The sequence below is a fragment of the Rattus norvegicus genome, chromosome 8, assembly GCF_036323735.1.
Source record: "Rattus norvegicus strain BN/NHsdMcwi chromosome 8, GRCr8, whole genome shotgun sequence".
Classification (NCBI taxonomy): domain Eukaryota; kingdom Metazoa; phylum Chordata; class Mammalia; order Rodentia; family Muridae; genus Rattus; species Rattus norvegicus.
The window spans coordinates 122,829,280-122,843,590 of record NC_086026.1 but is presented as its reverse complement, the minus strand read 5'-3'; the positions used below and the strand labels follow the sequence as shown (position 1 = coordinate 122,843,590).

At 48.5% G+C, this 14,311-nt stretch overlaps 1 protein-coding gene and 1 pseudogene across 4 annotated transcripts in view; one reads left to right on the top strand and one right to left on the bottom strand.

The window, feature by feature from the left end:
- The first annotated feature begins 325 nt into the window (after positions 1–325).
- The window catches only part of Fbxl2 (F-box and leucine-rich repeat protein 2), a 48,396-nt gene continuing 34,410 nt past the window's right edge, over positions 326–14,311 (top strand). Inside the window, exons 1-3 of one of the 4 annotated variants that reach the window (XM_039082673.2) lie at positions 338–391; positions 10,371–10,432; positions 11,007–11,176. In XM_039082673.2, the coding sequence (XP_038938601.1) occupies positions 11,064–11,176 (113 nt within the window). In that variant the 5' untranslated portion in view covers positions 338–391; positions 10,371–10,432; positions 11,007–11,063. Of the gene's footprint in view, positions 392–10,370; positions 10,433–11,006; positions 11,177–14,311 lie in introns of all 4 variants that reach the window. The other 3 variants (XM_039082674.2, XM_039082672.2, NM_001427212.1) reach the window with 3 other exon arrangements.
- Positions 8,358–10,037, bottom strand: Cops7b-ps1 (COP9 signalosome subunit 7B, pseudogene 1; annotated as a pseudogene).

Here is a 14,311-nt window from a genome sequence, read left to right as displayed (position 1 = left end):
CCTCTGGAGCAGCAGTCAGCGCTCTCAACCACTGAGCCATCTCTCCAGCCCCTTGCTTGTTTTTTAATAGAGAGACTCCATAGAGGTATGTTGCTCTGGCCATATCTGGGACACCTGTCGGTTGCAAGGGCGTCAAGGTGATGATGCTGTGGTGATGGGAAAGGGCCAGGTGTGGAGCCCCAGGGTAGCCAGGCTCCTTCTCAGAGCTGCTTGGGGCAAGGAGAGGTGGGCGGGCCGAAGGGCTCGCCTACGGATCATGTGTCAGAAGCGGGCCAATGGCGGTCTCCGAGCCCACCTTGAGGCCGGGGCGGGGCGCCGGGCTGGCGTCACCAGGACAACGGGCGTCGCCGGCGCCGTGTGACTTCAGGCTGTGGGCGCGCTCGCGGCCATGGTGAGTCTGGGGCCCGCGCTGCGGGGCTGTGGAAATGCTGGGCGCCTAGAGGAGGGCGCAGAGAAGAGCCAAGGGGATGCTGGGCGGGGCAGGGCAGGGCTCGGCCAGGTCGGATGCGGCTGGACAGGACAGGACAGGACAGGGCAGGGCAGGGCAGGGCAGGGCAGGGCAGGGCAGGGCAAGGCAAGGCAAGGCAAGGCAAAGCTGGTTAGATCGGAACTGAGACCCTGGGTCCTCAGGTCCCGGATGCAGGGGGCACCGGACGCTGTGCTCTCTGATGCACACCCCGGACCTCCACTCGGTGGACCACCCCGATGCCGTGACGCTGTTCGTCCCGAGCGTACCCGGGAACCCACCAGAGGGTGTGGTTACATAGATACCCCCAGCCACACACTTCAGGCTGCGTACTTCAGGCTGCTTTTATACAATGATGTCAATATCAAAACATGCATTTGTTTCAAGTTCTGTGTCCTGACGGGGCTCTCAGCACGACGGGATTTAACGGGTGACTTCTGAGATGCCCTTTCACCCCTTTTATAAAAATAGCATTGAACTGGACTCTTTCTTTTTTTTTTTTTTTTTTCCCTGAGTGCTGCACTCTCAGTGAGGGATTTAATGAATCTGTCATTAGTACGTTGTAAACGCCTTACAGAAGCCGTTAGCTTTGCTCAATAAACTTGAAAGGCTGTGGGCATGCCACCTGGCCTCCATTAACTTCTTCTTTGAAGCCTTAATTGACTTGGCCTGTGTGCTGGCTCTAATGGGCAAGGTTAAAGTGTGATTTCTTGAGAGGCCCCATCCGGAAGAGAAGTAGGCTTCCTGGTTTGTGACACACCCTGGGAATAGGATATTTGAGGGTTAGCCAATAGAGAAGTGCCTAATTTTAAGAAATACGTATCTAGAGGTCCGGCGACATGGTTCAGTGGGTAAAGACACTTGTTGCAAATCCTGATGTCCCGAGTTCTCTACCCCTGTCCTACGAGTGTTGGGAACAGAGTCCTGTAAATTGTCCCCTGACCTCTGAACAGGGCATGTCCTCCATTTAAGTAATGTAAGAAAAAAAAATACGAACTTGTCATGAGTGATTAGATGGAGGTTTGCTTGGTGCGTGTGTGTGTGTGTGTGTGTGTACGTACACGTATGTGTGTACGTGTGCACGTATGTACGCACGTGGGTATGAGGTCCAGAGGTCTATGGTTGACTTCCTCCATCCCTGTCCAGGTTGGAGCTCCTAACTCTCCCACCCACGGCTTCCTCAACACTGAGGTTACCGACATCACACACAAGTGGGCTCTACTGGAGAGCTTTCTGTTCCCCTGTGGAGAAGCTGTGGTGTAGAAGTGAGAGGCTTGCTTCTTGTTTGGATGCTTTGGTGTTGAGCCTTCTGGAGTGATTTGCATCTAGTTCTCAGCCTTGGGCTAGGTGTTGTCAGCAGAGCGGGCCTGCCTGGCCCTCTCCCAACTCTGTTCTTCCCTTTAGCAAAGGGAAGGAAGGGATCAGCACTCACAGGCTTGTGGATGTGTTTACACTTCTGCCTAGGACAGCACCTTGGTTTGTGTTACGGTCTTGGCATCTGCTCACTGCAGGCCACAGAATGGATGGTTTATACAGTGCCGTTTGGGGCTCAGGATGAAACTATTATTTTTAAAAATCGCTTTCTTCTCCTCTCTCCTCTCAGTCCCCCTCCCCTTCCTTCTCCTCATCTCCTCTTCTTCCTAATTTTCTTCTGGGGTTGCTGTAGACAGACATCCAGGAGTTGGTTTGATTTAGTTCATTTGGAACAACATAAGTGTTAGAATATCTTACCTTGTTGCCAACGAGTTTTGTTATTATTTAATTTAGCTTATAGGAGAAATTTATTTTTTAAATTGTATGTCATATCGACATGTATTCCCATTTTAATTCATTCTATTTAGTGTCTCCCCTTATTTTGCACCCCACTTTCTGATTTTTGTCTATAATCGGGTCCGGTTACAGGCTTGGAAAGCATACATTTGGGGGAGACTTCAAATTGAAATGTTTGATGATAGTCTTCCTCTTTATAGCCCCCCTCCCTCTCTCTCCCCTCCCTTCCTCCCTTTCTCCCTCCCTTCTTTGACTTTTCTGGGTGTGTGTGCAGGTCAGAGGTCAGCCTTGTGTGTGCTACCTCAGGTACCAGCCACCCGGTTTTTTTGTTTGTTTTTTAGTCTGAGTCTCCCTCTGAACCTGAAACTCACAATTAGTCCAGACTGGCTGGCCAGCGAGCCCCAGAGGTCACCTCTCTCCTCTGCTGGGGTCAAAGCACACTTGGGGTTTTGGTTGGTTGTTTTATGTGTGTTTTGGGGGTCAAGCACAGGTCCTCAGACCTATGTGACAGCACTTTACCAACTGGGCTCTTGAAGGTTTTAGCTTGTTTTTCTTTTAAGGCAGATTTTTCTTTTTTAATAGCCCCTGGCTGCTCTAGAACTTACTATGTAGACCAGCTGGGCTTCAAATTTGTGCTGATTCTCCTGCCTCAGCCTCCTGGGTACAAGGATTGCTGGCATATATGCTCCTCACACAGGCTATGGTAGAAGGTCTTAAGTTCAAGGCCAAGTTGTGTAATTTAGAGAGATCTTGTCTCACAGGGAAAGGGGCCTGGGATGTAACTCGGTGGTCGAACACTTGCCTGGCAAGTACAAGGCCCACAGTCCCCGGCACCTGCAGGGGGAGGTGCTGTGTGAGACAGAGATGCTTAGGCCATGAAATCTCAGGGCTCACTGACCGTGATGGAGTCTGGATTTCTCTTCCTGATGCGGCTGATGTGAAGAGCGATTTCAGCTACTCTAACAGCACCTCTCTTCCGGGTTGGGCTAATCACATTGAATTCCTGCACCCTTCCACCATCCCCATGAGATGGGCATTGCTAGATGTATGGAGTAGACATAGACAGAGTATGTGCTTTGTCTAGTCATGGAGTAGTTGGTCAGCAGCCAAGGATGGATTTGAACTCAGCTACAACCTTCACACCATAGCCTTCCAAACTAAAGCACGTGTTACATGAAGATCAAGACTCTCAGAGAAGGACTGGGAGGACTGCCCAGTGGTTAGGAACACCGAGTGCTCTTCCAGAAGACCCAGGTTCAAATCCCAGCATCCACATGGCTGCTCACAACCATCTGTAACTGTTTCCAAGGGATCTGACACCTTCTTCTGGTCTCTACAGGCATGAGGTTCACAAGTGGTATGTAGACATACATGGCAGCTAAACACCTATACATAGAATAAAAAAGGATAAATGAAAAAAATTAGAGGCCCTGGGTTTGGTTCCCAGCACCCGTGTGGTGGCTCACAGCCACCCTCCTTCCTCCAAAGAGTAAAAAGAATTTCAGTGTCTTGTCAACTGAGCCAGAGGAAGACCAACCCCTTCCCACTCCTCTCTCTGACAAGCAGCAGGGGTGGTGATAACAACTTGCAGAATTAGTTTTGGTTTTGTTTGCGGTTATTTCTGGAACTGTGCATGTGAAAATGGCCGTAACTGCTCCCTGTTCTACGATGGCCCGTCTTCTGCAGGCCGTGTCTGTAGACAGTCTCGGCTACTGAGAGCTCCAGAGTGCACGGCCTCTGTCCTGCTCTGAAGGCATTCACAGCCCCTCCCGCCAGGTCCCTCCTTCCTTTCCACCACCCTGGGCCACCACATTCCGTGAGCATTAGAGGGGGTGACATCAGTGTCCCTTTCCGGGCTCAGCTTCAGCAGTCAGCTGTTCCCAGTAGTCTGACCAGGTGTGACTTTCGGCAGTAATCACCACCCACTGCAAGAATGAGTGCCCGTGAGGGACCAAAGTGGACAGTGCCAGTCTGCGGCATGAACACAAGTGTTTGGAAGGGAATCGGATGGGCACCTCCTCCAGTCAGAACAGTAGTAGTTCCCCCGATGAGACCTATGATTGCCTCCTGTTTGTTTGTTGTTTCGAGATTCATGATTCATTGATTTCTCAAAACATGGTTTCTCTGTGTAGCCCTGGGTGTCCTGGAAATAGTTCTGTAGACCAGGCTGGCCTGAAACTCAAGAGACCCACCTGCCTCTGCCTCTGCCTCCAGAGTGCTGGGCTTAAAGGCGTGCGCCCTACTGCCCAGCTTTTGAGATGTATTGTTAATTATGTGTATGTTTCTGGGTGGGGATGTGCACATGAGGGTGGATGCTTGAGGAGGCCAGAAAAGGACACTGGGTCTCCTGGCGCTGGAGTTAACAGGCAGTTGTGAGTTTTGACGTTTTGTTTATTTGTTGGGACAGGGTCTTACTATGTAGAACAAACTGGCCTTGAATTTAGACATCCACCAGCCTCCACTTCCCAAGTCCTGGGATCAAAGGTGTACGCCACCACTTTGGGGTGTGTGTTTGTGTATGGGGGTGTGTGTGTTTGTGTGTGTATGTGTGTGTTTGTGTATAGATGTGTGCATTTGTGTGTGTGTTTATGTGTGTGTGTTTGTGGATGTATGTGTGTATGTGTGTTTGTGTATGTGTGTGTGTATGTGTGTTTGTGGATGTATGTGTGTGTTTGTGTATAGATGTGTGCAATTGTGTGTGTGTTTATGTGTGTGTGTTTGTAGATGTATGTGTGTATGTATGTTTGTGGATGTATGTGTGTGTATGTGTGTGTTTGTGTATAGATGTGTGCATTTGTGTGTGTGTTTATGTGTGTGTATTTGTGGATGTATGTGTGTGTGCATGTGTGTGTTAGTGTGTGTGTGTACGTGTGTGTGGGCAGCGTCTCCAGGGTTACCCACTACACCTCTCCCGAGTGCTGGCCTGCCTTTTTCTTCTGGAGAGGTCCGTTGTGTGTCCTGGGATACCTTACATGTCGTTTGCAGTATCTGTGAGTCGTGTCTGTTTCTGTGTCCATCTCTGTCACCTCCGTGGTCACCACCCCTGCTCCCTAAAGGTCTCCTGGCTTGCCCTGGAACTCCCATTATATGATAGTGTGGCTTCAAACTGTGGCAATCCTGCCTCGGTCGCTGCCTTTGAAGTGCTGGGGTTCCAGCGCCACCACACTGGGCTCTCTTTTATCTCTAGATGCCCTGTGCATGGAGAAGGTTTCAACCTTAACGAAGTCCACCCTACCTGCTTTGTTGTTGTTGTCTGTGGCTGACCTGGTTGATCCTGTGTTCACGTCATCTGTGTCGGGGAGGGAACATTCAGTCCTGTTGTTTTCACGAGGATATCCCCGCCTATTGTGCCATTTCTGGAAAAGACTTTTTCTCATTTAAATCAATGGCTCCCGGCTGTAAGAGTTTGTATCTGGGCTTTCAGTCCTGTCCACTGTAATTGTACTTTTTGGTTACTTTATTGGGTTCTTATGTCAACTACCTTCTCCACCCCAGTCCCTTCCAACTCCCCAAAACTAGGTAGATGAGAAAGGTTGTAGGGGAAATGGGGCGTAGATCTCCTTAGACTAAAGGCCGTCGAGTTCCTTGGGGCGGCTCCCCTTGTCCTCTCCTTGCCCAGGACCACCTGACAGACCACAGCAGCGGTGGGGCTGGGGGTGAGGGTGGGGTGGGGGTAGGGCAGGGGACAGGGGGAGGCAGCCAGTGCCTCTCCCGGAACACTGGCATTTTTATACCTTCTGAAGAGCCCACAGAATTCCAAACGTAAACTATCTTCATCTGGCAGAATCCCGCCCCTGCCAGAGCGCGAGTCAAATCATAGTCAGCTGCTGTGGACAGTCTGAAGCAGCCCCACGTCCCACACTTGGGATGAAAACCCAGCCACACTTCCATAATGTTACTGGGTTTTTAAAGAAACCAAATTTCTTTCCCACTAAAGTTCACTTCTGTATTCCTTTAATTATGCCAGGACTTCAGTGCTTCATTGCTATAGCTTTATAAATAAGTTTAAAAATTAGGAGTGGAGAGATGACTGACCAGTTACGATTGCTCCTTTAGAGGACATGAGCTCAGTTCCCAGCACCCAGGTCTGCTCACAACTGCCTGCAATTCCAGTTCTAGGTGACACGACGCCCTCTTCTGGACTCCGTGGGTACTGCACACACAATTGCATTTATGTAAACTGCCTTAGGGTTTCTATTATGAAACCAAAACCTGGCAACTCTTAGAAAGAACACGTTTAATTGGGGTTTGCAGTTCAGACGTTTGTCCGTTGTCATCATGGCGGGAAGCATGGCAGCACTCAGGCAGACATGGTGCTGGAGGGGTAGCTGAGAGTTCTGTATCTGGATCGGCAGGCAGCAGAGAGAGAGAGTGACACGGACCTGGCTTGGGATTCTGAAACCCCAAAGCCCACCCCCAGTGACACGCTTCCTCCAAGAAAGCCACACCTCCCAATAGTGCCACTCCTATGAGCCTGTGGGGGCCATTTTCATTCAAACCAGCACACACAGAGTCTTTAAGTCTGAAAGAGTTTTAAAAAACCTCACTAAAGTATTTTAATTAATTTTGTTTACTTGTGTGTGTGTCTGTCTGTCTGTCTGTCTGGGCTCAAGTGATTGCTCTGCCTGAAGCCCTGCAGCAACTGAGATGGGCACAAGCTCCTGTGTCTGGCCGTTGCGTGAATGTTAACATCAGGGAGTTTGAGTTCCCCAACCTTTTCTTTTTCAGGTCTATTTTAGCTATTTTGGGTCCCTTGCATTTGTGCGCAAACTCAGGGTTAAGACATGGATGTTGGTGTGAACCACAGGCCCATGCAGCAGTCCAGGGGTGGGGGTGGGGTTGCTAGTGCGTCACCGTCACGGCGGGCATGGGGTTTGCCAGTTCACGCCTCGTAATCAATTTCTCAATTTTAAAGCAAGTCTCTTTCCCTCCCCGTATCCTATCTCCTTTCTTTTTTCTTTTTTATTTTCCCCATCTCCTTTCTCTCTCCTCTGTTTGCATTTTCTGACGGAGGGTCTCAGTCTGTAGTCCAGGCTGACATCTTTTATGTGCCTTCCTGCCTCTGCCTTGGCACTGATGGATTGCAGGTGTCCACCACTCCCTGCTGCTTGCGTGTGTGTGTGTGTGTGTGTGTGTGTGTGCGTGCGCGCGCGCATGGGGATGTGGGCGCATGTGGGTGTATGATGAGATATATGCCTGTATGTGCTTGTGTTATGTATATGTATGTTGATGTGTGTTTGAACGTGTGGGTGTGGTGTATGCACATATGTGCATGTGTCTATATATGTCACCATGTGTATATGCCTGTGTCTGTGCATGCCTGTGCATGTGCAAGTAGAGGCCAGTAAAGGGTATTAAGCTCCCCACTGCATTCTACCGTATCCCTGGAGACGGAATCTGTTCCTGGGCTCAGAGTTCACTGGGTCAGCCAGGCTGGTGGACTGAGCTGGGATTACAGGCATTCACAGCCGTGTGTATGGCTTTTTCATGCGGGTTCTGGGATTCAAACTCAGGTCTTGTGTTTGCACAGCAAGTCCTCTTACCTGTTGAGTCACTTCCCAAACCCAGAATAAAATTTTAGTATGGAACTCATATGTATTATATATATATACATTTTATACACACACATATATACATGTAATTATGTATAACATATATGTAATTATATATAATATACATGTGTATATATGTGTCAAATTATTTCTAAATATATTATTCATTTTAATATTATAAATGTGATTGCTTAGTTGATTTCATTTCAAAGCTGTCCATTAAGAAAGTATCTAGAGAGATACTTTCTTGAAGCTGGAATGATGGCTTAGTAGTTCAGAGCACTGGGTGCTCTTGAAGAAAACTGGAGTTTGTGTCCTAGCACCTACAGTGAGTAAACAGCTCACAATGCCTGTAATTCCAGCTCCAGGGGATCTAACGCCCTCTTCTGGCCTCCTAGGGTGCTGTACTCACATAAACACACAATTAAAAATAAAAAATTAAAAATAATTTTAAAAGTATACTTTTTTGTATAAACATATAACATTGCTGACATTTTGACAAGTTATATGATTTTGTGTGTTTTTAGTGTCATCTACATACAATACCATGTCTTTAAATGGAGGCTGTCCTTTTTTTTTTTTTTTTTTTTTAGAAAAAAGCATGTTGAAATGTATTAGAATCAACCTGTACAAAAAAAATTAAAATATAACCCGAAACTGTTCAAGTTCAGAAAGTCTAGGCAAGTCCTTTTCTCTGGCCAGGAGTGGAGTATGATGTCATCAGAGGATTCTGGGTTGCCAGCCAAGGAGGGGTGGGAAGGAAGGAGAAAGAAGCAGCAATGGTCCTTCACCAGTCTGAGGGGCTTCCGCACCACCACTCCTACCCCAGGGACAGCCAGGAGGCATGAAAGATCTTGGGAGAGCAAATGTTGCCAGACAATCCCAGTGGGCAGTGGGCAGCCTAAATGCCAAATCAAGGCTGAGCAGTCAGAGGCAGCAGGAAGAGCAGCCAGCAGAGGACACCAAGCTAGGAGAAACGCCTTCTGCCGCCCACAGACCCAAGCACCCCCCACTGGTATCACACACCAGAGGTTTGTCAGCCTAGTGCCTCAACTCGATGAGAGATCCTGGCTGGGCTTAAGAGGCTGAAAACCCAAAGGTTTAGTAAACATAGCCCAGCACCACATCCCTCCATGGCCTGCACTGGCACTGCCAACAGGGGTAAGGCAGGAGAGGGAAACAATGTGGCTACCTGGCTAGAGATACTTGCACCATTGTGGGTATTGTGGTACACGGGGCTGGAGAAGCAAGGCCCCCTCTTCACTCAGAGAGGAACTACCTCCACAGTCATCCCTCAGGGCTGGGGAAACTGCCTCCAGCTTAGGACCAGCCTGACAAAATGACAGGGGCAAAAGAACAACTGGGAGGGAGGTAGCCCATCACAGAGACAAGGACCCTGCAGGGAAGCCAGGCAGTGTTGGACCCTGTTAGGATGGCATCCATTGAGCCCCTGAGTCTGAAGGGAACAACTAGGAAAGGAGGCAAGGGAGGAGCAATCATTTTCCGCAATGGTACCAATGGATGGGGAGGTACTGGTGAGGGGCGGGCAGATCTGGAACTCTCTGCAGTTAGAGAGGGGAGGAAATAGGCCCTGGGTGTCCCCTCCCACCTGACCCAGGCCTGCTGAGTCCCAGCTGCTCCAGCCGGCCCTAGTGGCGGCTGGAGACCAGACCTTTCACTTTGGACATCTTCTTAGTGGGTTGCCTCTGCTCAGTATGGGGGGAGACACTCCCGTTCAGCCAGCTGCTGCTCCATTTCCTGACCTGAGCTGAGGAGGACGCCGTTGCTTTGAGTTTTTCTTAATGTTGCTAACCTCGGCTTCCACCTGCTGCTGAGTCCGGTGGTGGTTCTCTTTGTACTGGTTGGCTCTCAGAACTTGCTGCTCAATGCCCAGGAGAACTGCCTCACAGCCGTCACACCATTCATGCAAGGTCTTGACAATATTATTGATATCTTTCTTCTGGATGTCACGGCCAATGCAGAAATCCACTTGTAGGAGCTGATTTCGCTGGTCCAGCTTGCCCTGGATGATGTCAGTGTAGACAGCCTCAATGATAAGGTCTTCTAGTTCCCGGAGATTCCTCATCTCCAGGTCCTTCAGCAGCACAGAGTAGGGGATACACTTCATTCTTGATGCCAAACTCACGATGGTAAGATGCTTCAGCTTGTTCTGCTGGGCTGCACTCAGTTCTGGCAGGCTCTCCTTGTTGGCTATGTAATCCGGGTATGTACGGCTGTCCTGTTTTTACATCTTCTGTTTCTCTTGCTTTTAAGAGCCTCCAGTAAAATCCAGTACACAGGTGGTTGTGTGTTGACATTTTTAAAAGATTTATTTTTATTAATTTTACTTATGTATATGTGCTAGTGGGGGGGGTTAGGGTGATGGGTGAGCATGAGTTCTGGGGTCATGGAGGCCAGGGATGTTGGGTCCCCTGGAGCTGGAGGTCCAAGTGGTTGTAAGGTTTGACATGGCTGCTGGGAACTGAACTCAAGTGGTGAAGTTGTTTTTCTTTTCTGCAGGAGACTTCATTTGTTTCATACAATGGCCAAAGAACTGTTTTTCAACTTTTCTCCTCTTGCAGGTTTTCTCAAACAATGATGACGGCCTTATCAACAAGAAGTTACCCAAGGAGCTCCTCCTAAGGTAAGTGTGACACGTTAGTTCGAGAGCCTGAGTTTGGCTCGGGCCTCCAGATGCAAGATGGCCTCTGTCCCGGTGTAGTCCTGGGCTAGAGAGGGACAGAGCCCACCTGACTTTCTGGTTTGTTTAGTGGGAAGCTGTCTAGCTTGTTGCCAAGTCTACTTGGTCAGCTCCAGAATGTGCCAAGTCTGGATTCCTTTTGTAGCATGATATAGACTGTAGCAGTTGTGCCCCTGTTGGGTATGAATTCACAGTCATAATTGATTAGTAACGGGGAAAGGTTATTGCTACAGGTGTGGGCCAGAGGGTTTTGCATTTTCTGAGAGGTGAGTAGTTCAGCCATTACGAAAGCTGTGTGTTTATGATATCCTGGGAGAACAGCCAGAGTGCTGTCCCCCAGGTATTGAGCAGAACGCGTTCTAATTGATAACACCCAAGAGCAAAGGGTGTCCTTGTTCAGAGAACAGTCACTTGCTTGTCATGTCACCAAACGAGTCTCCAGGTGACACTTGTTTGCCACTGGGTCCTGCAACTTTGTTCTTGGTTTTCGGGTTTTTTGTTTGTTTTTGTTTTTTAGTTCTGCAGTTGTCAAATTGTTGTTCGTTGTGGAGGCTGACACATCTTAATTCTTTACATGAGTACACATGATGATCTTCGAGTGGCATTTTCCAAACTGTCACCAGTGTCCCTCAGAACAAGAACAGGTTCTGATCCAAGGATAGATGTCTCTTTGGTGCATGGCCCAAGGTGAGGAGCAATTGACAGGAAGTTTGCGGTATTCCACGGAGTTATAGAATATGACCCCAGTCCCTGGACATGCTACAGCGTTTCAGATTTGAGAATTGAATCTGTGTTTTGCTTAATTATCGGGGGGGGGGGGGTAATTGATGAGTTACATTTGCTTCAGGATAGAGTCATGCACATGTGATAAGGTGCACCTGTGGACGTCAGAGGACTCTATGAGCTGCCACAAATCAACAAAGGCTGCAGAAAAAGAGCCATCGAATTCAGCGTGGCTGAGTCTAGGGTGGACTGCTGGCACTATACAGTGGCAGGGGACACGGCCCGGAAAGTGACTGTAATCTCAGCTTGAGCATTTGTCTAGCCCAGGCCTCGGTCTGCAGGGTGAGTGTGGCTTTGGTACTCTGGGAGCCATAGCCAGCTCCAGGCAGCCAGGGCATTAGTCATCCATCACCAGGCTGTGATTAAACTCCACCCTTCTCCAGAGCCTCTAACCCCTGACAACACACTCCCTCCCCCCATCTTGGGGTTAGCTTTTATGCTCAATCACCGAGTGGTTTCAATTTGCTGATGCAGAGGTCGAAATAAGGGGTTCTGTTGTTCTCTGTGGTCATTTCTAAACCCACTGTAGAAGTCCGTCCTCTTGGTTGTCTTTCAGTGGAGTGGCCAGCCCGTGGCACCCGCAGCTGACCTAGCTGTGGCTGAGGGCCACAGATATTCTGGAATTGTTTGGTCACTGTAGTGACATTGGTTGATAGGTGAGAAAATGCTCGAAGAATGAGCACGTTAGAAGAGGGTGGGGAACAGGGAGCCCTGTGGCCAAGGGAGCAGAGACTCCGCCCTCCACAGAGGCCTGAAGACAGACTCAGACCGCAGCCGAGGGAAGCCCGTAAGAACTGCCGGCGACTACCCAGAGGAGTTCCTCTCCTTGGTCTCCAGGGTCTTTTTGTTTTGTTTTTTAACAAAACAAATTTTATTTTATTTTTAAGTGATGTGCATTTGTTACTGTGGGTGTGCATGTGAGTGCAGTGCCTGCAGTGTCCAGAAGAGGGCGCCAGATCCCTCGGAGCTGGAGTTGTGGCTGTGACTCGGGCCTGATGCAGAGAACTGAGCGCAGGGCCTCAACAGGGCCTTAGCAGGAACAGGGCATCCTCCTAATTGCCGGCCAGTTCTGTGGCCCCCTCCAAAATCTTTTTAAGGAAACGTAACTGAGGAAGAGTTGAGCTTTGGAAAAATACAGTAAACTGGATTCTGAACATTTCTTAAGCAGAATTTAGTACTCAACTCTGGTAACAGGCCGTCCGTCCTCCTTGTCCACGTCCTCTTAACATTTGTCTCTATCAATTATCAATATCTATCAGTATTTAAGTTAGGCCAGGCGTGGTGCACACCTCTTTGTCCTCGGGAGGAAAGGGCAGGTGCATCTCTGTGAGTTCTAGGCCAGGCTGGGCTATACAGCGAAACTCCGTTTAAAAAAATATTCTTTTACTGAGTCAGACGTGGGACTATGGAGGTGTTGAGGTGGTTCTGTGGGTAAAGGGCTTGCTGTGCAAGCATGGAGACCTGAGTTTGGATCTCCAGGCACTGTGGCACACCGCTTAACCAGTGCCCAGGGGGTCCTTGGGTTACTTGGTCGGCTGGCCAAGCGAAATGGTGAATCTAAGTTCACTGAGAGACCCTGTCTCCAAAAGATAAAGCGGAGAGGAGATTAACAAAAGATGTAGGCGTTAACTCTGACCTCCACACTTGCACATATGGGTACACACGCACACACACACACACGCGCGCGCGCACACGCACACACACAGACAGACAGACAGACACACACAGAGAGAGAGAGAGAGAGACAGACAGACAGACAGACAGACAGACAGACACGGGGGGAGGGAGGCAGAGAACAGCAGCAGCCCACAGTGTACCCATTGTTAAGAACATGGAGGTTGTGGTCATCAGGTGTAGCTTTCAAGTCGTGCACAAGGCTCCTCGTGTGAATTTTTTGAAGTGAATTGCCACTTGAGAGCAGCCATCCATCACATTTTCTTGAGAGTTCATGTCCCTAAGCTCCTGTTCTTATTTTGGAACCAGTCAGAGAAGGTAAAATTTTATTTTACTTTAATTAATTAGTTTTATTTTTCTCTCTTTTTTCAAATTGGGTATTTCAAATTTTTTTTTTTGAGGCGGGGTTTTTCTGTGTAGCTCTGGGTGTCCTGGAGCTCACTCTGTAGATCAGGCTGGCCTAAAACTCCAGAGATCCCCCTGCCTACACTTCCCGAGTGCTGGGATTAAAGGCATATGCCACCACCATCCACCCCTCATCTGGTGATTTTTATTGATAGTTTTAAAAATACTTACTTTTTTTTCCTTTTTCTTTTTTTCGGAGCTGGGGACCGAACCCAGGGCCTTGCACTTGCTAGGCAAGAGCTCTACTGCTGAGCTAAATCCCCAACCCCTAATGTTTTTAATTTACATATTCCTTCCATGCATTCTGTTATTCAGCTCATACAACTTGACTTTTTCTACAAACCTTCCACTTATGAATTAAAGATTTTCTTGGGGCTGGGGGTCGGCTCAGTGGTTAAAAGTGCTAACTACTTTCACAGAGGATTGTTGCATCTGTTGACTCCTGTTAACTCCAGTTCCAGGGGCTACAGCGCCCTCTTCTGGGCTGTATCTGCAAGTGCACTCATGCTCCCATACACAAGACAGGTAATTAAAAATAAAAATGACCTTTTTAAAGAAGGTGGTTTTCTCTGCTCCTTGCCCTCCTCAGTAGCTCACACCTTTCCTGTCCCTGGCCAGTCAGACGTATGTTGCCCATCACAGTGGGATTGCCCCTTGGAGTTGAAGATACAGTTACCTGGGTCTTCCACATTGTCAGTCTCAGTTTTTGAAGCCAGATTTTATGGGTTGAAATTTAAGCTTCATCCGTTAGTGTGGCCCCTGAAGATATGACAATACCCTTGGCCCTTTCCTTTTACCGTCTCTCTCTGTTCACTCAGTTTCTCTGTCACTTTTTTTTTTTTTTTTTTTTTTTTTTTTTAAAGATTTATTTATTATATATAAGTACACTGTAGCTGTCTTCAGATACACCAGAAGAGGGCATCAGATCTCTTTACAGATGGTTGTGAGCCACCATGTGGT